This window comes from Acomys minous (genome assembly GCF_964271855.1).
Source record: "Acomys minous genome assembly, chromosome: 4".
NCBI classification, from domain to species: domain Eukaryota; kingdom Metazoa; phylum Chordata; class Mammalia; order Rodentia; family Muridae; genus Acomys; species Acomys minous.
The window spans coordinates 22,777,866-22,801,052 of NC_140486.1; the positions used below are offsets into that span (position 1 = coordinate 22,777,866).

Below are 23,187 nucleotides of genomic sequence, written 5' to 3' on the forward strand. Positions count from 1 at the left end.
TTCAGTCTGTGTTTAGTTACCTTGTGGCGCCACATGGGGGAGTCAGTGCTTTTAATCAAAAGCAACTCTCCCTTCTTTTTAATTACATGCTTATGGTGTGTGTGTGTGTGTGTGTGTGTGTGTGTGTGTGTGTGTGTGTGTGTGTGTTACAGTCAATGTGTGGAAATCAAAAGATATCTTGTAGGAAAAGATTCTCTCTGACCATGGTGATCCTGGGAATTGAACTTAGGTCATCAGGCTTGGTGGCAAGTGCCCTTACCCAGTGAGCCATCTCTCACTGACCCTCAGAAGCAGTTTCTAAGTGCCTGCCATAAAGACGCTAATGCATCTACCCCATAGAGAACCATGGTGTCCTACAGCAAGAACAGACCCAAATTTTGTGTAGCTTGACTCTTGTGCTACTTGGGGCCCTTTTAAAGGAAAAGACTACATGGTGGCTATCAAGATGGGTTTAGAGACTTAGAAGGGCGGGTGCAAGTAGGGAGTGAAGCTTAAATGGTTTTGTCCATATCCACCAAACAGGCTATAGCCCTGAAAATAGATGAGGACATTTTTTTTTCAATCAAAAATTGTTTCCTTCCTTACAATAGGAGAATTTGTGACATGAGTGATTATAGCATTGGAAGGGTAAGTGCTCTGTGATGGATGGGTAGGCCAGACACTCAGGGAGCCTAAGTCTGAGATGTAAGCTCCCCATGGCAGGTGTACGTGCCCTGAGCTGGCCTTGCACACTTATAGCCTTTCTAGGCACACCCATACTGCTGGGATCCGGGGAAACTGAACCCACTGTGGGTTCCCCCCCCCCCCAAACACACACACACACACACACACACACACACACACACACACACACACAGATATGCTTCCAGAAATGAGCCCCTGAAGCAGTTTTCTTTTAGGGAGCTTTTGGGATCCTGAAGTAAAAAACACTCCATATTCCCTGCAGTTTTTGTTTTTGAATTCATGAATATCAATGGTGTCACACTGTCTATGCAAATGACTCCAACCGGGCAGAGACCAGGCTAATTGAGATTGTGAATAATACCAGGACTTTGTTCTGGCTCCTCATTCCCCAAAGGCTACAGAATTAATAAGGACCCGGACAAACCTTGAATCCTTTTGTAGGTAGGTAATTGGCTAGAAAAGAGTCTTCAGCAGGTCCCCCTGAGCACTGCAATTGTGACAAAGCATGATAGACAGACAGAGGCTTGATGGCCAGCCTGTTTATTAAGGGTATGCATCAAGGCCACAGCTGCAGTATACTCCTCCCATCCGACTGCCCCTAGACATCTCTTTAACAAGATGCAGAGGCCAGCATCCTAAACTGAGAAGGGCTGCTTTAAGAGCCCTTATTTGCTCCTCCTCCTTTCCTGGATGTCCTTGTGGCTGCTTTCAGCTTCCTGAGGTCTCATTCAAATGTCCTTTGTTAATAAGCAAAGACTCTGAGCTCTCCCTCTAATGTAAGCTTCATGGGGGGAAGAGGCAGAGCCTCTGTTTTCTTTATTGCTGTTTGTGGAAGAGTGTTAACACCGAGAACACAGAGAGGTCACTGAGGAAGAGTGTTTGCTGGCTGAAAGAAGGATGTATAAGTAAGGGATGGATAGAAGGATGGATGGATAGATGGGGAAGTGGCTGGCTGGCTTAATAAATGGATGGGCGGATGGGTGGATGGGTGGGTAGATGGATGAGTGGGTAGATGGATGGATAGATGAGTGTATGAGTGGGTGTGTATGTATGTATGTATGTATGTATGTATGTGTGTGTGTGTGTATGAGTGGGTAGGTGGATGGATGAATAGGTGGTGATAGTTACTGATCCAGTGGATTACTGAGATAAAATGATAGAGCCTGGTATCTTGACTCAGGCCCGTAATCTCAGCACTCTGGAGACTGAGACAGGAGGGCTAGAATTCTAGGGTAGTCTGAGGTACCTGGTGAGTTTGAGGCCAGCCTGGCTACCTAGGTGAAACCTCCAAAAACAAAAACAGTAAATGGAGCTTGGCATTTAAGAGCACTGACTACTCTCCCAGCAACCACATGGTTGCTCACAGTCTTCTATAACGCCAGTGCAGGGGATCTGATGGCCTCTTCTGGCTTCTGTGGACACCAGCACACATGTGGTGTATATGCATTCAGGCAAAACCATCCATATACATAAAGTAAATTTTAAAAAAATAAACAAATAAAGCAAAGCCAAAGCTGGACATGGCGGTTTGACTTTTAATCCCAGCAGAGGCAGGCCAATCTCTGTGAGTTCCAGGCCAGCATATAGTCTAGATAGCAAGTTCAAGACCAGCCAGGGCTGGCAGTAAGATAGTATCTCAAACAAGATGGTATCAAAAGTAATAATGAAAGCCAGGCAGTGGTGCAGTCAGGGGGCGGCGGCACACAACTTTAATCCCAGAACTTGAGAGGCAAAGGCAGGTGCCTCTCTGAGTTTTAGGCCAGCCTGGTCTACAGATGAAGTTCCAGGACAGGCCAGAGCTACACAGAGAAACCCTGTCTTAAAAAACAAACACCTCAGTCACAGCCATAGGGGAGGGGAGTAAGGGGAAAATGGGAGGGAGGGAAGAATGGGAGGAGACAAGGGAGGGGATAACTATTGAGATGTAATATGAATAAATTAGTAAAATAAAATTAAAAAAAATAAAAAATAAAAACAAACAAAATAATGACAATGAGGAGTTTCAAACCAATTCTAGAAACAAAAGCAGTCTTCTAGATCATTAAATAATACCTGAGCACACTGCAAAAGCATAAAGTAAAATACACAGTGGAGACTGGATTGACTGTGTGCCCTGTTGCTCCAGGAGATGGGAATGCCCAGACTGTGCTCCCAGGTGCTGGGAATGCCCAGACTGTGCTCCCAGGTGCTGGGAATGCCCAGACTGTGCTCCCAGGAGATGGGAATGCCCAGACTGTGCTCCCAGGTGCTGGGAATGCCCAGACTGTGCTCCCAGGTGCTGGGAATGCCCAGACTGTGCTCCCAGGTGCTGGGAATGCCCGGACTGTGCTCCCAGGTGCTGGGAATGCCCAGACTGTGCTCCCAGGTGCTGGGAATGCCCAGACTGTGCTCCCAGGAGATGGGAATGCCCAGACTGTGCTCCCAGGTGCTGGGAATGCCCAGACTGTGCTCCCAGGTGCTGGGAATGCCCGGACTGTGCTCCCAGGTGCTGGGAATGCCCGGACTGTGCTCCCAGGAGATGGGAATGCCCAGACTGTGCTCCCAGGTGCTGGGAATGCCCGGACTGTGCTCCCAGGTGCTGGGAATGCCCGGACTGTGCTCCCAGGTGCTGGGAATGCCCAGACTGTGCTCCCATCTGAGGATGTGACGTGTGACCGTGTCTTCCTCCCTGACAGGATCATTCCTATTTTTCTTATCTATCGGCCTGAGAACAACATCCCGTACGCCACAGTGGAAGAGGAGCTGATTGGAGAGTTCGTGAAGTATTCCATCCGAGATGGGAAGGAAATCAACTTCCTCAGAAGAGATTCGGAGGCTGGTCAGAAGTGCTGCACCTTCCAGCACTGGGTATATCAGAAAACCAGTGGCTGTCTCCTGGTCACGGACATGCAGGGTAAGTAGGGCAGATTGCCCAGCTCTGTGGGTGCTGTGGGCCTGGGGTACTCCTAAGGGTAGGAGGAAAGAAAGGAAGGGAAGGGAAGAGGAGAATAGGTCTGTTGGGTACCAATGAGCCTCTTCTCTCCAAGCTGGTACTGTTGGAAGCCCTGTTGGAAATGAGGCTTGGGGAGGTGGACCATTGGCCTAAAAGCTGACAGCTAGGAAGTGACAGTGCCGGGAATTTTGGAAACCACTAGAGGTTAGCACCCTTGTATGAGAACACCTCATCGTCATCAAATGGCACAGTTCAGATTTTTCTCAGCAGCATTATTATTTGGAAAATAAAGAGGGACAAAGAAATTTTTTGCACAGAAGCTGTAGGTAACTTACCATTGTCCTTTCTGCCTGGCTCCACCTGCAGGGACCATTTTTCCTAAAAACATGTTTTTTAATGGTTTGCCAAATGTAGCAAAAAGCGAGTACAGGGGAGTCAGTGTCCCCACCATGAGCAGCATTTGGCTGGTGCTAATGGGAGCTGGGGATATTTATTCCTGCTCCCTCAATCTATGGGCAGGTAATTCTGGAGAGAGTGCTCAGTGTAGGCTTCCAGCAAAGTAAAAACTGGGTGTTCATACGTGTGACTGCCTGCCTCAATTTTTATATGTATATATATATATAAATATATATATACACATCTATACATATATAAAATAGAATTTATTAATCAGCTTGACTCACACCCGAGAACTGAGAACTCGGTGGTTCCTCAGTGCTTGAAGCACTGTTCAGAAAATAGAGACATAGAGCCAGGCAAACAGAGCCAGGCAGAGCCAGGCAGAGACAGACAGTGAGACAGACATATAGAGACACAGAGAGAAACAAAGACATACAGAGACAGATAGAATTTGCAAACATATTCAGAGAAGTGCCCATGTATGCACCATTTATGGAGCTTTTCTTAATGACCACATCTCATGGGCCTGTTGCACATTGTCAAAGCGAGAAGGTGAGCACTCATCCAGCAGAGTGGCCAGACTACAGGAGGGACTGGCTTTCTCCAGCTTTGGCAAGTATTCACATTTCTATGATTTTTTTTACTTACTCTTCATGATAATGCCGTGTAGAACATAGTGTGCTCCCCATCTTACGGCTCCAAGATTCCAACCTACATTTTCAGACTCTGGCTGGATACAAGACTTTCTGCACAAAGTGACTAACGATCTTGCAGTCGATTTAATCCCCAGTCTTTTCAAGTATCCCCAGATATTAAAGGGTTCTGATGTGTGAATATCTCCTACAGGGCTCTGAGGGACTCCTGTGAGTCAGCGGGGTCAGGAAACACCTCTGTCTTTCAGATGAGCTGATCTGAGGAGGCAGCAACACAGACACACACACACACACACACACACACACACACACACACACACACACACACACACACTCACACACACACACACAAGTACCATTCTGAACAGACAGCTATTTTTTCTAGTCAGATTCGGGCTGTACGATTGCTCCCCCCAAGTTGTCACCATCCGAGTTAATTTTGCATTAAATGTATTTTGCCTACTGAAAAACAGCACCCTGGAGCTTCACGCACAGCTGGTTTTGCTTCCAGGCGCTAGTAAACAACCGCAGCGGAATATTACGTCTCTCCGTAAATGATGTGTGTACTTAAATGTGTTGGCACAGTGCTTCGTAACAGTCTTTATTTACTGTCTGCTGCTCGGGGGAAAAAAAAATCTCTTCATTGCCATCGCCATGATGGCACCAGCTCATCGTTCTTTAAGCCGTGTCTCAGTTTTGTACATACTGGAATTAAGAATTTAAATTAAAAAAAAAAAAAACCACACACACACACAAGTGCAGTTGTCACCTTCCCCTGGTTGCGTTTGTTTGCTAATAGAAGTCTGGTGGGACTTTAAGTTTGTAGGGTCAGATGTAGGCTTGTGACTTGGAACTAAGACTGGGACCTGTTGAGACCACTTGGTGTTCTAAGGACCATCTACAAACTCAGATGCTAAGAACAGACATCTGCCTTTCCCCCATCACGAACAACCCATGGCCACAGTTTGACAGGTCCACATCAAGTTGAAAGTATCACCTTTCAGTGATGGTTTTAAAACCCTTTGTTGAATTGATAGCAAATAATTAAACCAAATGAGTTAAGTTTCTGGGAAATTCTCCACCTCTGCTTCCCAATTCCCCCAGAGGTGCTGTGAGACTACACACACACACACACACACACACACACACACACACACACACACACACACACATCCAGCTTCTAGGTGGGTTCCAGGAACTCCATCCTCATGCCCACACTAAAACATCTCCCCTGACCTTAGCATTTTATCTTTCTAAGCCAAAAATGGCAGCTGCCAACTGTGAGAGCAAGGGAGAGCGCACCGCCTAAGTTTCAAGCACCTGAAGTCAAATTACTTTTTAAAAAATTTATATTGATTTATTTATTTAATTAATTAATTCAGATTACACCAAATGACTTTTTAAAATTGGACCTTATTGGAACAAACTTAGAGCTGGGGTGTAGAGGGGACTTCCCATTAAAAAAAAGGTGTCCAAAGGGGCCTTTGCAGTGTGCTATCTTTTTAAAATCATAGCACCTCCTACAATAAAGTAATACGAAGCAGGCCTTGTTAGTAGCTTTGGGTAAATGAGATAATTCAGCTTTTAAAATGTTCACTGGGAGCTCCAAAGAACCAGGCTTGGCTCACGGGTGCACATACCAAAGCTGGGCTCATCACTTCCAGGTGACTCACTAGTCCGAAGAGCAAGACGGCAGCATTTTTGCTACGCTCTGGGTAGGCACTTCTGAAACAGAATGTTCTGCCTGCGGCTTGCCTTCCCTGGGTCTCTGCGATGGAGAGCTGTGGGACCAGGTTGCCATTCAATCCTATCCCAGAGCTGGCTTTAGAGAGGCCTGGACTCCAGACCCTCGACTGTCACCTACCTGGCCACTCCAGGTGGCTTGGTGGCAGGGATGCCACCGCTCATAACCCTGCTCATATAGGTCCCAGAGTCGGAGGTACCTGACAGGTCACCACTGGGTTGCACAGGTCAGGTGCACTGAGGTAGGGCAAGGGCCCAGAGCCACCATCCTAGGAAGTCAGGAGCAGGAAGCCGACCTGGGTAGAGCAAGAAGATGCTAGAAAGACCCAGAGACCTCCACACTCTAGGAGGGAGAATTGGTGCTTTTCCTGCTGCTAGCCTGAGAGGTTTAGGATCGAGGTTGAGTCTGGGGCAGAGGGAGATGGGGCAGTCCTTTACCTTAGCAGGATGTCCATCTTCTTCATGCTGGAAGATAGCAGGCTGTCTGTTTTCCTTACATCTCTGGCTCCCTAGCTGCTTCCCAGCTGCCCTTCCTGGGAGCACAGTAGCAAAAAGATGGTCCTGCACACCTGGGTTTCCAGCAAGGACGCCTGTGGCTCTTTGCTGATATAGAAAGCTCAGTAGCCGTTTTATTGTTTGGGAGTTGATACTTCCCATGACCACTGTGGTTCCGTGGATGAACAGACTATTACTAAAAGTCTGTTGAAAATGGCCAGGCCATGGATTCCAAACGTTACAGTCCCTGGGCCAACGGCTAAACATCTACCCGTAACTTGTGAATGTTTTCCAGGACCTGGAAGTTCTCCAGCCAATGACAGGAAACTATCTTAGTGGAAATGAGTAATTGCATATGTGGGGTTTGGCTTTGAATATGCCTCCTTGAGCCTTGTTACTGTTGCTACTGACCGAGGTGGCCCATACCCATGCTTTCTTCTGTTTAAGGGCTTCCACTTTCAGTCAGGAGCAGGGTACCAAACCTAAGCCCAAGAGACAGTATCTTTCTCCGGAGAAAGCTCATGGGGAAAGTGCCAAGTCTCAAATCCATCAGAGAGCAATGAGTGCCCCCTCCATCCTGGGGCAAGGAGAAGGGAGGGGGGCCTGGCTCGGGTACTGCTGCCTGCAGTCAGAGGTCTGCAGCAGGCACAGGTCAGGGGGGCCAGTGGGTCTCCTGGGGCTCCAGAGAAACTGGGAGGAAAGTGCACAAAGACTCAGGAAGACAATAAGTGGTCCCTAGCCGGTGGGGGAGAGCATCTGACCAATCCTTTCTCTCCCTCTCCTAGTAACTCAAGCTCTGTCTTTGCACTCTCCTTCCGCAGGTGTGGGAATGAAGTTAACTGACGTTGGCATAGCAACACTAGCTAAAGGGTGAGTAGGGAAAAATGAAATCGGCATCACTGCACATTGGGCTTCCAGCAAGCGCCGCTAGCCTGATGCGGGCAGAGTGGATTTCTTGTCTTTACTGTGGATGATAAATGATCGTGGGAAGGATTTGATTTATTTCTTTTACTTACATAAAATACTTATGTTCTCAGAGGGAAACACATTTGCTTCCCAAATCTGAAGCAAACAACGGTTGCTCGCAAACACATTCCCAGATGAACTTCTCACACCAGTGTCGTGATGAGAAAATATTCTGGCATCTTTGGGATGTTTTTCAGCCCAAAACCCCCAGTCTCGACACCATCTTCTCTACTGAAAGTTCTTATTGTTTTGTTTTTTTGCAATTGAGCACAATATATTTTACATATATATTTTTAGTTTGTTTTCCTGCCCCTTCCCCCCCCCCCCAAAAAAACCACGCAAACCCAAAACTAAAACAATCCTTTGGGTGGCTCACAGGGCATAGGCCTTTGATCCCAGCACTTGGGAGGTAGAGGAAGATGGATTTCTGTGAGTTCAAGGCCAGCCTGGTCTACAAAGTAAGTTCCAGAACAGTCAAGGCTACACAGAGAAATACTTACAACTAGGTGCTTCTCGTTGCTACTGTTGATTTGATTTTGTTTCCCTAGCTGAGTGCAAGAGTGTTGCTCAGGTCACCATTTGCCAAGCTTTAACACACTGTCCCGTTCTGCTGCCTTGCCTGGGCCCCTTTGAAGAAAACATGACTATTCGTGATTTCTTCAAACAATATGTTTAAACTTATTCTCGTTTTTTGTGTGTGTGCCTGAATGTGTGTTTGTGTGTGTGTGTTCATGCATGCACACCCATGCCACAGTGTCCATATGGATGTGGGAAAACTATCCTGAAAGTGGGAGGTGCCTTTCCATGCAGATTAAAAGGAAGGATGCTAGCTGAGCTCCAGCATTCACCGGTCTGCTTTCTGACTGTGGATGCAATGCGGCCAACAGCTTTACTCTTTGGCCACCTTCTCCAGCAACGTGCCACGATGGGCTGCTGTGCCCTTAAACTGTGAGCCAAAACAACCCCTTTTCTGTAAATGGCTTTTGTCAAGGATTTTGCTGAAGCAATGGAGAATGTAATGGGAAGAAACCCCAGGCTTGATTCACGAAGCTGTGATAGCCTGACGTACTCCATTTCACTTTGGAACCAAGGTGCAGTTTGACCGTCTTCTCCCTGGTGCCTTCCTTTTGAAAACCTCGTCTGTGATGACAAAAATCTCACATTAGAACTATCTCTCACCATCATCTCATGACACTCACTGACCAGAGCGCTGATTGCTGTAGGCTCAGAGTATTTTGGACATGACATTAGGCTTGTGAAAAGAATGTGCCAGAGGGGTTATGATGCCCGGGGTGAGGGGTTGGGTGGGGCTCGGGAGGAGGCAGGAGCTATTGAGAGACTTGGTCAAAATCTGGGCCAGACCGTTTACCTCAGTTTCTCCTGGTGGTAGCTTGGTTTGTGGTATCGTGGCTATTTATCGGATGAGTGGGATGGTTGGATTGGTGCTGTTTCCTCCTGCTGGCATGGTTTTGTGGCTGAGGTCACTGTAGCTATGAGGTCATCTGTCCTGGACCTGTGGCACCTTATTTATGAAGACCTCTGATTGTCAGAGCAACTTCCCTTATGGAGTCTTCTCTTATGACTCTCTGTTTTCTGTAGAACAAGATAAATTATATTTCAGTCAGATCTGGCTAGGCTTCCCGTCCTTCCAGCCAGTCACAATGGGTTGCTTAGCATTTCCTGTTGGCTACTGCACTTCTAGGCCCTACTGCTGGGTGTGGAGCTCAATGGAGTTCTGTCTCCTCACCACAGCCTGACGGCAGAAGACACAAAAATCCATAGCACAACTTAAAAGAGTGATTCTCAGCCTTCCTGTCTCTGCGACCCTTTAATACAGTTCCTCATGCTGTGGTGACCCCCAGTCATAGAGTTCTTTCATTGCTACTTCACAACTGTATTTTTGCTGCTGTTACAAATCCTAGTGTAAATATCTGATGTGCAGGATATCTGCCCTCTGACCCCCATGAAAGGGTCATTTGACTTCCAAAGGGGTCGAGACCCACAGGTTGAGAATCTACTTAGAACAACCTTCTACTAACCCAAAGCTGCTCAAGAAGTCCTAAAACTCAGATGAGTGTAAGAGCTCGGTGATTTAAGACGTCATTAGAAGCATGTCAACAGCTTCCAGGAGCCAGAGTGCTCCAAATGATATCACTCCTCGTAATTTAAAAAGAAATCCGAGCCATCGGTTTTGTTCTCAGCTTTAATGTTACTTTTCTAGCCTGGGACAGATGCCCAAGACCCATTAGAAGAGAGAATACGTGACGCTGAGGGCAAATGCTGCCTGTAAAATGCTGCTCTCCCACCCAAGGAGAAGTGGGAAGGGAAGTCTGCAGCGTCTGAGAGCTTTGAAAGGACAATAGACCAGCTCGTCCAGGTTTTAAGGTTTTCTTTAGAAGTTTAAAGAAAAGTCACACTTAAAAAAGAAAGAAAGAAATTAAGAAATGTGTTTAGAAGCTTGATTTGAAAAATCGATAAAAGCAGAACCTCTCAGAGGATGAGGGGTGTGTGGGCTTCCTTACAGATCCTCAGAGTGAACTGTGGCCACACCCACCACCTAAACCCCCTCTGGAGCTGGGGCAGAGCCAGCAGTGATCTAAGGGAGGGGGTGAAGGGGAGGGTCAGTAGCATTCTCTGCATAAAGGAGGGTGCACAATCGCTAGCCTAAGCTTGATGTGCTGGGGTGAATCTCAAATGTTAGAAAGTAAGATTTGATTGAAGGAATGTCCCCTTCAAAGCCAAAGCTGCAAACGGAGTGTGAACAGCAGCAGCCGGCTGGGCAAGGGTTCAAGCTCAGAGATGCCCCGCAGATAGGACAGAACATGTTCACACTGGGTGCCACGGAACAGGATAAAGACAGAGGAGAGCGACAGACTCTCAGAGTACAAGAGAGGGGGTGGGTGGGTGCGGATCCGTTAAACACTTTCCCTTCATTCGTAACGAGCTTAGCTTATGGATGGAAAGGCGCCGTGTGAGTTCTATGGAAGGCTGGTCCCTGGCAGCACTTGGCTGTAGAGAAGGACACCATGATAAAAAGCGGAGCTCTGGGTCATTCAAAAATATTCACAGGCTGAAGGGGTAAAAGGGAACTAGCTAAATTGGCAAAGTGTTTACCATGCAAGCATGAGGCTTTGTGCTCAATTCTAAGAATTCATGTGTTTTTTTTTTTAAGTGATGGACACATGAAGAATGACACTGGGGTTGTCCTCTGTCCTCCACACCCACACACGTGCAGACATCTGTATGCACATGAATACAAATCCACATTCCCCGTGTCTCAATCTGTACCATATATTTATCTCACAGCGCAATAAATGCAACCTGTCTTGATATTCAAATGAAGACTGAGACACTGTTTGGTGAACACATAATCTACTGTAGTCTCTAAAAATAAGGAACCATTATGATCTGCTCATTTCAGCTTTATTTGTCATGTGCCGCTGGGCTATCAGTGTGATTATGTCTGGAGGTGTCGTCTGCCCTCTAGGTACACTGCAGAGCTTAACTGGCTCTTTGATCACAGTTCTGAGTTGAACTGCTCAGCCATCTAGAGTTCTCTGAGAGAGACAAGGAAAGATACTCAATCTTGTAAATGAAGATTTGGAAACTTAACCATGGGCCCTGCGAAGCATCTCTCTAGGCAATAGTGGAATTCCTCAGAAGAGAGGGATGGGGGAGCAGGGCTGTCACAATTTAGCCACTAGAGGGCAGCAGAGGCAATACTTTGTGCCCTCTCTTCCTCCCCTCCCCCACACTTTCTCTCCCTCTTTCCCCCTCCCTTGCCCCTCTCCTCTCTCTTTCTCCCCCCTCTTCCTCTCACTACCCCTCTCCCTCACTCTTCCTCTCCCCTTCTCACCCTTTATTTCTCTCCATCTTTCTCCCTCTCTCCATCTTCACCCCCCATCTCCCTCTCCATCTCTCCCTCTCTCCCTTTCTTTCTCTCCCTCCCCCACCAGCTCAGGATCCAGTCACATGGCTAAAATGAAAGAGGCACTCTGAACAGATCTTCCAGTCAGTAACTGCTGTGCCAAAATCAGGTGGTTATGGAGTAGTTACTGAGGACCCCTCTCAGTATGGCTGCCCAGTTCTCTGAGCCATGGAAGAAAGGGACGTTCATGCTCAACCTCTCTGAGAGAAAAGGTTCTGCCCTCCTCAGAATCAAGAGTGGTACCCTAAGAAGCCCTTGTGTGCCCACTGGCAGAAGAAACAAGGGCTACCTGGATGCTTATCCCAGTCCAGCATCACACGGGAGTGCCCATGTTGAAGAAGGACCAACAGTGACCTGAATATGGGACCAGGAGAACCGCAGGGACTCCCGGGTGAACTCCTTGTCAACTGTTATCTGGGCCTATGGACAATTCTGAATACAAAAACATATCCAGAGAAAAGCCTGGTGGACTCCAGGTGGTCCCTCCCCACCACCAGTGTCATCTAGAGACAGGAGGGAGGCAAGAAAGACCCGGGGCTAGCATGACAGCCAGAGAGAGAGCCTGAGCAAATCAGGAATGGATGGAGACCAGACCAGAGCCACCCAGAGGAATGTAGTTAAGGCCAACAGGAAGGCTTAGACCAAGGGTGGCGTGGGGCGGCAGGAGGCAAAGAGGAGATTCTCACAGTGTTCTTCCCGTTGGGCTGGAAGGAAAACCCAGGGATGGTTTCCATGGAGGCAACCTAGTCTGAGATAGAGGGAGGAGCCACAGGCTTAGACGGTGAGGGTGGGAAAATGGGACATTCCAGCATGCACGTGACCATAATGTGACTTATACTTGGGTTAAATGTGGGAGAGCCTGGGCAGTGTGGGCAGTGACTACGTCAGTAGTCATGGGTAAGGGTGGCAGTGGCCTACACTGCCGGAATTTATGGAGATTGGCTGCTTGAAGGTCACCTGTCCAAACAGAAGGCCACCAAATAGGCTCCCCCACAACACAACTTCTCTAGACAACATAGATGCGTTTTCTAGAACACCCCAGAACACTCCATAGTTTGTCACTGAAGCAATTTTTCAAAGTTTCTACTGTCATCTAATTTGAGGAGACTCCGGGTTAAATAGTTTCGGTGGTGTGGGATTTCAGGGAGCCTTTAAAGGGTGGGTACGCGTTTTTAGCTGTATAATGGGACAGTTGCTCAGAGATTAAATAGTTGCTCATAGAATTCATAATAACCTAGTCTCAGTTGTACAACATGAACTTAGCATCTTCCAAGCCCTTTCATCAATTTCCCCCGCCCCCAATGCACCCTGTGGCTTCTTTGCTCCTCAGCACAACTGTTGGGAAGTGCTGACTCACAAGACAAATGTCCCCAACTCACCTCTCCTTAGAATGTCTGCCTCTCAACCCTTGTTCAAGCTGTTCTTTCTGCCTGGAAAACCCAGAGCCACCTTTGCCCTGTGAAACCTTCTGAGTGCCCACAGAGCCACTTAAAAGGGATTTTTGGGTTCTTTGCCTCAGAGTCCTGCCATTGTGGGTTGATGTGTCTGCTTGCTGTACGAGAGATCGCAGCCCCCAGAAAAGCCATGCAGCTCCTACGGTGCAGTTCTCCTATGGTGTCTGCCATGTAGCTGGTGGCACCAAAGAAAGAGCCCATGGATGTGAGGGATGAAGGGACCTGGGGGAATTTCAGATCTGTGTGTTTCCAGAATGAAAGACTCCTTAGTGGTCCTTATATGTAGACAACAGCCTGCCTGACTCGTGAGCAAATCCAGGCTTTATTTTCACACACACAGACACACACACACACACACACACACACACACACACACACACACACACACACTAAACTAGGACTTTGTTTTGACCCTCCGCATGTATCCTCAAACTGAGGTCCTTACCCTTGTAACCCTTTCCTGCAAATGAACACTTTCTTCAAAAAGAGTATCAGGCTACAAGCGTCGTAGGTAGCTTCTGGTTCGCTTCCAAAGGGCTCACCAACATGTGGGGAAACTGCTCTTTAGGTTTTTCTTATCTCTCCCCGCCCCAGCTCCCCCCCCTCCTGTTCTTTAAACAATCCCCTGTGAGGCTGTAGCACGTCAGGACTGGAGGCTGCTGCAGCTTTGCTCTCTCTGGGTGTGTTTGGCGGCAGTAGATTGTACAGGGAAGCTGTGAGGAAACGACTGAAAAGCTGGCCGTAGTTGTTTGCTGCCATTTGTGTGGATCTAAAAGTCTCTGCCATCTCTTACCCTTATTGGAAGGAGACAGGGATTCCTTCGCAGCGAGAAATCAAACTTGTACTGTTTCTAGCACACAGTGAGCGTCACATCTCTGTGGAATGGGGCAGGATTATAGAAAGAGACAGCTTTCTGGCTCCTTCCGTGTGAATGACATGTGTGATTTTATCATGTTGCTGGACACAAGATACAAGACTCACATATATATATATATATATATATATATATATATATGTACATATATATATATACACACATACATACATATATACTATGTCCCCATTTAAATATAAAGACCGTTCTAAAGCCACGTGGGCATAATTGGAGACTCTGAATACAGAGTGGTCTGACTTACTTAAAAACGTATTAGTAACGTAGAACTTCAGCCCCTGTTGGAACATGCCGAACACAGACCCACACTTTAACAAGCTCCCAATGCAGTTCACGCACAGCATTCAGTGGGAAGGCATTTACTGAGAGACCCACTGGATGGTGCCCTTCTGTCTATGTGCTGTTCTGCTTCTACATGTTTTGAGCGGAAGGCCAGGTGATGTGATGTTAACTGGGAAATCATTATAGCTGGGGATTGAAGAACAAAGAGCCAACAAGTAAAATTCAGCTAAGGTTCCTAAAATTGAAAATGTGTGGGAGTCTGGGGGTGGGTAAGGGGAGGTGTCCCAAATACAAAGTTCTTCATCCCATTGTGGTAGATTCTTACTCCTACCATAAAAAAAATTATCACCAGTGTAAATGTTTAAAGTAGTAAGAGTTTATAGTTTCATGGTTCTGGAGGCTGGAAGTCTGAAAGGTGCCAGCAGATATCTTTTTTTTCCCCCCAGCAGATATCTTAACTTTTGTTTTCTTGTTGCTTTGAGAGAGAGAGAGAGAGAGAGAGAGAGAGAGAGAGAGAGAGAGAGAGAGAGAGAGAGAGAGAGAGAGAGAGAGAGCGCTCAGACAAAGGCCACTTCAGGGAGAAAAGGCTTGTTTTGGCTTACAGTTCAAGGGTATTGTCCATCTTGACAAGAAGACAAAGGGAGTGAAGCAACTGCTGCAAACGCCATCTGGATTTCAGTGCAGGGAATGGCGCCTTCCATGCGGGTGACCGTCCAACCCCAATTACAACGCCCAGAGGTCTTTCTCCTAGGTGATTCTAGGTATCATATAGTTGACACCAAGATTAACTGTCACAGCAGGGCTGTGTTTCGTGTCTGTCCTCTACTTTCTCGTGGCTGATTGTAATCCTCTCTGGAGCTTGGTTTGTAGATAGATCACTAGGAATCTGCCTGAGCTCACTAGAAATCTGCCTGAGATATCGCATAGTATTCTTGTGTGCCTGTGTCTTTTCTCTTCATATGTAAATATCAGTAATAATGCTGGGATCGAGGACCTGCTCTACTCCAGTAGGCTCTCATCCCAAATCATTAGGTCTACAGTGGCCATTACTTACAAATGACATCATACTCTGAGCTTCTTGGAAGGACAGAATTTTGGGGTCACGATTCAAGTCTGTATGTCTAGTCAACAAGAAAAGCAGTGGTGACTTTCTACAGTGATGTTCATGTTGGAATGACGTCATGGAAATCTAGATCTGTGGTCTCCACCAAGCCTGAGGGCAGCAGATGGTATGTGTGGCTTGCAAATCAGGTCACAAGCCGAGGACTGTTTCCTATTGCTGGACAGATGACAGCTTGGTGAAATTACACTCACGTCCTTTGACTACATCTGTGGTTCATTGGTCTAGTAACATCCGGATGCTGCCTTAGTTTTCTTCCCATGCAAAAAAACATTCCATGGTAATGGTTGCCAGTTTGAGAGAACAGCCGGGCAAAGCCCAATCCTTATTGAGACAGAGACCAAATTTAGAGAAGACAAGGATTCTTAATTCTGTAGATGCGGGGTGGCCAAACCTAAAACAAACAAACAAACTAACAAAACCCACATGTGAGTCTGGAAAAGTTGTTCGGTATTGCCTGGGTTCAGGATCGCCTGGATCCAACTTCAAAGTGTTCTTTGGTTTGGTGCACTCTGTAGGACTGTGTGCTTGAAGCCTAGTCTCCAGTGAAAGGGACTGTAAAGAGGTGTGGCCCAGTGGAGGGGGGCTCATGGGGAAGCCAGCAGGAGAGGGTTAATGTTGGTCTCATGGAATGAAGTCCTATCAGGCAAGGCTACTTCTCCACCATATTGCCATGCAGCCAAGGGCTCTCAACCAGGATGCTGAGGCCATGTCTGGGCTCTCTATCCACCAGAATCATGAGCCAAATAATGTCTTTTTCTTTGCAAATTCCATCTGGGTAGCATTGAGTATTTTGTGGCTATAAAAGAAAACAGAGAAAGAACAATTCAGAACGCAGCTAGGCTAAGATCTAAGAGCCCTGTTGGTGGGGCTGGTATCTATTTATTTGGTTTTTGAACATTCATACTAAAAGCAGAGCATTCCTGCTCTGGCCAGGAATCCTGGACATAAAACATTGTTTTGGGAGAGATGACACCTGTGGAGAGCTGTGCACTTGCACTCCTAACTCTAAAGTGTGGATCTGGCCCTCAGGAAGATACAGAGACAAGAATGGAGGAATCCATTTTCATGCTGTGGAGAGGGTTCAGGAGGTTCCAGGCCCTCCAGCCTGATCTTGCAGAGCCTGGGGGCTGAGAAACATGTCCCAGGCTGTGCAAGGCTGCCTTCGCCATGTCTATGTGTGACACTATCCACACACAGATAAACTCTAGTTCCTACTATGTCTGCACATGCATGCCCTGGATTGTCTCCCTCCAACACACACACACACACACACACACACACACACACACACACACCTCCTTTCAACACACACACATATCTCTCTCCAACATATACATATATATTTACACACACATATCTCTCCCAATATACACACACATCTACCCCCAACACACACACACACACACACACACACACACACACACACACCTCTCTCTCCAACACATACTCATATTCATACACACATACACACACTTCTCCCCAACACACACATATCTCCTCCCAATACACACACACAAACATCTTCACTAGCTGAGGACCAAGAGTTCAGAATGTGAGTCTCTCAGTTGAACATTTCTTATCCAAATCAGAAGACTGGCCTTTGGTCTGGGCGTTCTGTGACAGTGCGCAGAGCACAGTGATGGGAGGGGAGCTCACGGGTGCAAGGCGGACTGCATAGGTGTGTGCACACTGCTTCCAAGCTGTAACTGGGAAGCTCAAAGAGCAATTAATGAGCTCATGTTGGGGAGGAGGAGGCCCACTGGGGGCATCTTCAAGGGATGCCAGTCATGGCGGGGGGGTGGGGTGGGGGGGATGTGTGGCTGCTAACTGCATTCTTCTTGGCTCAGCAATACTTGTAAGGGGTGGAAACTGGCGCCAGCACATGGAACTTGGAGTTTAGGGGATAGCCTAATGGAAGATCTGCAGGATAGTTTTTCCAGCTCCAAAATTATTATCAAATAGTGTGTCTTCTTTGTAAATTCTGCTCAGAGCCCAAAAATTCTGAGTCTGTGATCATATTCTTTTTCCTTTCCTTCTCTGTGTATAAATGGTTATATAATGTGTGTGCGTGTGTGTGTGTGTGTGTGTGTGTGTGTGTGTGTGTGTGTGTGTGTGTACATAGACATAGACATGTGGGCAGAAGTCAGCGGTTGATGTCTGGTGTGCTTCTCGATTGCTCTCCACCTTATATTTTGAGACAGGCTCTCTCACTGAAGATGATGCTCCCCGATCAGGTAGACTGGCTGCCCATCAAGCTCTGGGAAGCTGTCTAACTTCAACTCACTCCCCAGGAACTCCCCAGCACTGGGGTTACAGATGTGTGCTGCCATGTGGCTTCTTACACAAGTTGTGGGGGATCTGAGCTCACGTCCTTGTGCTTATGCGGAAGGTATTTAATTGAGTCAGAACCCAGCCCACAGTCTTGTCAAGTCAGCCTCATATCAATGGTCTCCTTTTTCCTTAGTTAGTCGTAGGCATTGAAATTAGGGTTCATGCACAGTAGCCAAGTGTCCTACCACTGAGCTACACCCCAGTCCTTTAAGCAGCTTTCTTTCTTTTTTTTTTTTTTTTTTAGTTTGTTTGTTTCTTTGGGTTTTGTTGTTGTTGTTGTTGTTGTTTTTCAAGACAGGGTTTCTCTGTGTAGCCTTGGTTGTCCTAGACTCACTTTGTAGACCAGGCTGGCATCGAACTCACAGCGATCTGCCTACCTCTGCCTCCCGAATGCTGGGATCAAAGGCGTGCGCCACCACGCCTGGCTTAAGCAGCTTTCTTGATGAGCTTTAATCATTTGCAAGTGGAGAGGGCACTCTGGGGCCTGTGCTTGTACTGTTTGAGGGTTACACCACCCTCCGTACTTAGCATGGGAGAGCTCAGTTACTCACGGTCCATGTCCTACTTGTCACAATCCAATGTAACTGTAACCCCTCCTGAGAGTCCTCCTGGGCAAGGTGTCAGATGGTCCTGTCTACAGCCAGCTGAGGACAAAAGCCCAGGTTCCTCTCCTCCTGAGGACAGGCAGGAGGTCACAGAGGGAGCTCTGTCCTATGAGGAGGACCCAGGGAGCTGCCGTTGCATCTCGCCTTCTGCATCACCCGGCTTTGTTTCCTTGGGCCTTTCATCTCTCAGACTGAATTCTTCCAATTACAAATAAAAGTGTGTATACTAAATAATCTATCCCAGCTCCGAAGTGCTAGTATTCTTTATTCAGACTCTCTGAGGGGCATAGGGTGGTAGGTTAATTATTTTTTCATTGCAACAACATACCTAACAAAAACAGGAGAAAGAGGTTTATTTTGGCTCAGCATTTCAGAGTTTCCAATCAGAATGGTGGGCAGGAAAGACAGTGACAGCAACTCAGACCATGGCAGCCGGAGTGTGTGGAGGCTGCTCACACAATGACAGACCAGGAAGCAGAGTAAGACAGGAAGTGAGGAAGGATAACACAACCATGAAGGACCACCTCCCCAGATTTCAGCGACCTACTCCCTCCAGCTAGGCCTCACCCCCAAAGTCTCCAGGCCCTCCCCAAATAGCTCAGTCGGAGGAGGACCAAACTCTCCAAACACAAGCCCAGACTCAGACCAGAGCTGGTGGCTTGCAAGTACAGCCACACTCATTACTATGACTGAGAGGAAAGGAGGCCTTTGTGCTGTGTCTGCCAATGACTCTTTGTTTTTATTTTACCCTTTTTTCTTTTCTTTTCTTATTGTCAACCATGTGGCTATTCTTACTGAAAATAGAAATAAGTGTATTTTCCATGCACCATTAGTTTCTCTTTCAAATATTTCTTTTGAAACTGGCAAAATGTCTTCTTCTTCTTCTTCTTCTTCTTCTTCTTCTTCTTCTTCTTCTTCTTCTTCTTCTTCTTCTTCTTCTTCTTCTTCTTCTTTTTTAAATGGTTTCTTTTTATACCCACTTACAGGTACAAAGGATTTAAGGGCAACTGTTCCATGACCTTCATTGATCAGTTTAAGGCGCTGCACCAGTGTAACAAGTACTGTAAAATGCTGGGGCTGAAATCCCTTCAAACCAACAGCCAGAAGCCTAAGAAAGCAAGCATCGGGAAGGGCCGAGTTCAGACAAACTCCACGGCAGTGAAGACTCCAGAGTCTGGGACCCCCACCGAAAAGAAGACCTAGCATCCCTCATCCCTTAGAAACCAGTGACCAGCAGCCAGCAGCACACGTGGGCATCTGCAAACAACCATCCAGGGGACAAGAGCCTGCAGCCTGCAGAGTGGGTCACCGTCCTTCCCAGCTCACTGCCATTTGCTGTCTGCTGAAATGACTTTGGGATGGATCTTTAAGACTCATTAGTTCTATTGTTGGTCTCACAGACAGCCCACTTTTCGTGCACACAGCTAGTGTTTTTACGCCTCCCCCCCCCTCACATTGTGTGTCTACTTGTATGTTGCACATGGTTTGTGGTCAAGAGTTCCATGTGGCCTGGCGACTGGCTACCATCAAAATTCGTCTCACCCTGACTCCTCCCTCACCTCAGGATTTCTGGACATTTCTGAAATCGTGAATGTCAACTTGTTGTACGAGCGTCACCTATGCTATCGTTGCTGGAGGTGTGAGGCCATTTCCCGGCACTAGACACAGCCTGGCACAATGTTCTGTTCCATTAAATTCGTATTTAAGAAAAAAAAGGGTAAGGTGCATGTCATCATAGCCACTTGTTTGTGGGAATCTGTGCTTTTTTTCACATTCCTCCAAGGTTTTGTCACACAGAAGTTTCCTAACAGGTCTACTGGAGCAAACGATATTCTCACAGCTGAGATCACATCACTTTCTAAATGTGGTCTAGTTAGGTAAGGTGCAAGAGCTACAGGGGTCCCGCCCTCCCTTGCTCCTTATGGGTCTCCTCTAGGGCACCCCTGCTTTGCTGTGGAATTCTGGGAAGGGCAGAAGCTATGGTGGATGTGCCTGCAGCCCTTTCTCAGAGGGATAGCTGGCTTTCAATAGAACACTTTTGGCTTCTTAAGCTTTAAAATTCTGTTCTCCGCTGGGCCTGGGAGCAGAAGCCCAGCATCCTAGCTACTGAGGAGGCCAAAGCAAGAGGGTGGAAAGCTCAGGGTCAGCATGGGTACCTTCTTGAGTCCCCTCCCCCACCCAAATGGACTGGGGTCCTAGTTCAGTGGGAGAGTGTTTGACTAGAGCAAGGCCTTGGGTTCAACCAAAACAGTATGAAACAAAATTCCTTTCTTGTATACATTGGATTTTTGATGTCAAAAGGAACACAGGTAAGACTTTTTTAAAAGGGGGATTTGAAGGAGAAAACATTTGCCACCCAATGTCTTATCTTTAAAAAAAAAATGCAGTTCTAATCTTTCTTCTGAGGTGGCTGCCTTGGCTTTATGATGGTAAAATTCTCTCTCTCTCTCTCTCTCTCTCTCTCTCTCTCTCTCTCTGAAGGAGACTGTGGCCTGACTTGTTCATAGAGATTTTAGAGATGTGTATTAAACAGTGACTTTCTAGGAAGTTCCAAGCAGCAAAAGAGCATAGAACATCTTTTGATTGGGTCTGCCATCTCTCCCTCTTCCTCCCCCTTTCTTTCTCTCATCTATCTATCTATCTATCTATCTATCTATCTATCTATCTATCTATCTGTCTATCTATCTATCTATCTATCTATCTATCTATCTATCTATCTATCTCCTATCTAGCACCTGTCATATGCCACATGTAACCTCTATCACCTATATAAATTGGTCATCTATAATTTATCTGGAGTCTATCATTCACCCACTCACCCCTCACCTCTCTTCTATGTGTGTGAGAGTGGGTACAACCAGAGCCTTCTTGAGAGGCCATCATTCCTTCCCGGGTAATAACTTCTAATTATAAAACAATATCAAAATATGTTTAAAACAACATAGGAAAGCTTGACATGTGGAGCTTAAGTCCTATGTCTGTCTGTCTGGCATCAGATCTTGACCTGAGGAGGGAAATGGTGTCTTTCTTGGTGGAGTTGTCCCTGCCTCCTTTCATGGATGCTTAGTTTTTTCTTTTCAAAGTGCTTGTACTATTTATTACAGTGTGATTTAAAAAAAAAAAACAGATTGAGAATGTTTGAAGGCCCAAAGACAGAGAGGGCACCACAGTGAGGTTTGTAGCAGCCAAAGCTCTTGGAGATGGACATGGCCACCCAGTCTTTTATTAGGTGCTATTTTCCTTGCACAGTCAAACCACAGGAAGAGCGTGAAGCAGGCTTTCTTACACCAAGGCAGGGCTCTAGGCTCTCACAATACCCAGCCCTGTTGCTGTGGGTTTAGTTGTTTGCAACAAGCCAGTTGCTGTTGGTGCTCCCATAATGCAACCTCAGGAGGATTATACATCCAATGAGTGCTCCCATAATGCAACCTCAGGAGGATTATACATCCAGTGAGTGCTCCCTCAGCCAACAATCTAAGGAGGTCCAGAGAGCCCGGAGGGGCTCTTGATGCCTGGCAGTGATCACATACAGATATGGCTTAGCTTCCTAAAAGGCTCGGCCATGGAGATCTGTGATCATACACATGAAAGTGTTATAAAAAACAGACGTGTATTTCCAACAGCAGGCTTCTCACTAATGAGAACGGTTGAGGATTGAAGGCTTCTTGCCAGTGGGCACCATATCCTGGAGAGCTCTAGTGCTGGCCACATGGACAGCTGGTTGCTATTTCATGTTATGTCTTGTACCTGTGCCCCACCCCCCAGACATGCTTCTGACGAGCTTCACTGTAGCAAAAGGTTTCAGTAGAATCTGATTAAAAAGGATGCCCCAAAAAGTAACAATTATTTTCTAATTATACAGTCTTCTTTCTAAATATGCATTGCATTTTGTGTGTGTGGTGGGCATGTGTTCTACTGGATGCAAATTGGAGGGACTTGCCAACAGGCTTGTTCTGGTTTGCTTTCTCTGTGTACTCTCTGCTGCACTGGACCATGTGTGCCAAAGGGAACAGAGCAGTATTTCTCGCCTAAACAGACCTACAACTGGTGCATTCGCTTAACCAGTTTAAAAAAAAAAAAACAAAGAGGCACCCAGGCCTCTTGTCACTTGGAGAGCTGCTTGTTCTAAGATCAAAGCTGGCAAGCAAGACGGTAGCCAGCTCCAGGTGGAGGATCAGACATCCCCTCCAATACTGTTAGTAAGCGTCAACATTAACCATACCAATTAATCAAGATTTTTCCAGAAAGTCTGTTTTTTTCATGAAAACCCAAATGATCCCAAAGGGAAAGTCCCAGAGACTTTTGTTGTTTTGAAACAGGGGTCTCATTCAGCCCAGGCTGGCCTGGAACTTACTGCCTAAAGGAGAGTGACCTTCAATACCCAATTCTGACGCCTCTCAGTAAAACCTGGGATCTACAGCTATGTATATGCCTCTGTGACTTTCAGAGACTCTTTTCAAAAGGCACACCCCAAATCTCATTAAAGCCAGTCTACTGGATGAGTAGAAGCCATTCTGCTGAGGTGTGTAGGCTCTGTCTCCTCTTGGCCTACCATTTCCCCTCTGTTTCTCCATCTACAGGGGATACTAAGGTGCTGGCTTGCAGCAAGGTGCCTTCAGCACTTTCTTTGGTGTTTTCCTTATTTATCAAGTGTAGCCAGGCATAGCAAAGTTAGCACAACTGTTAGGAGGCGTACATAA

The 23,187-nt window shown here is 46.8% G+C and overlaps 1 protein-coding gene across 1 annotated transcript in view; it reads left to right on the forward strand.

The window, feature by feature from the left end:
- The window catches only part of ALPK2 (alpha kinase 2), a 129,345-nt gene extending 109,151 nt beyond the window's left edge, over positions 1-20,194 (forward strand). The window contains exons 11-13 of the mRNA XM_084779253.1: positions 3,360-3,577; positions 7,728-7,776; positions 19,474-20,194. Of these exons, the coding sequence (XP_084635379.1) occupies positions 3,360-3,577; positions 7,728-7,776; positions 19,474-19,690 (484 nt within the window). The 3' untranslated portion in view covers positions 19,691-20,194. The remainder of the gene's footprint in view (positions 1-3,359; positions 3,578-7,727; positions 7,777-19,473) is intronic.
- The last annotated feature ends 2,993 nt before the right edge of the window (positions 20,195-23,187 follow it).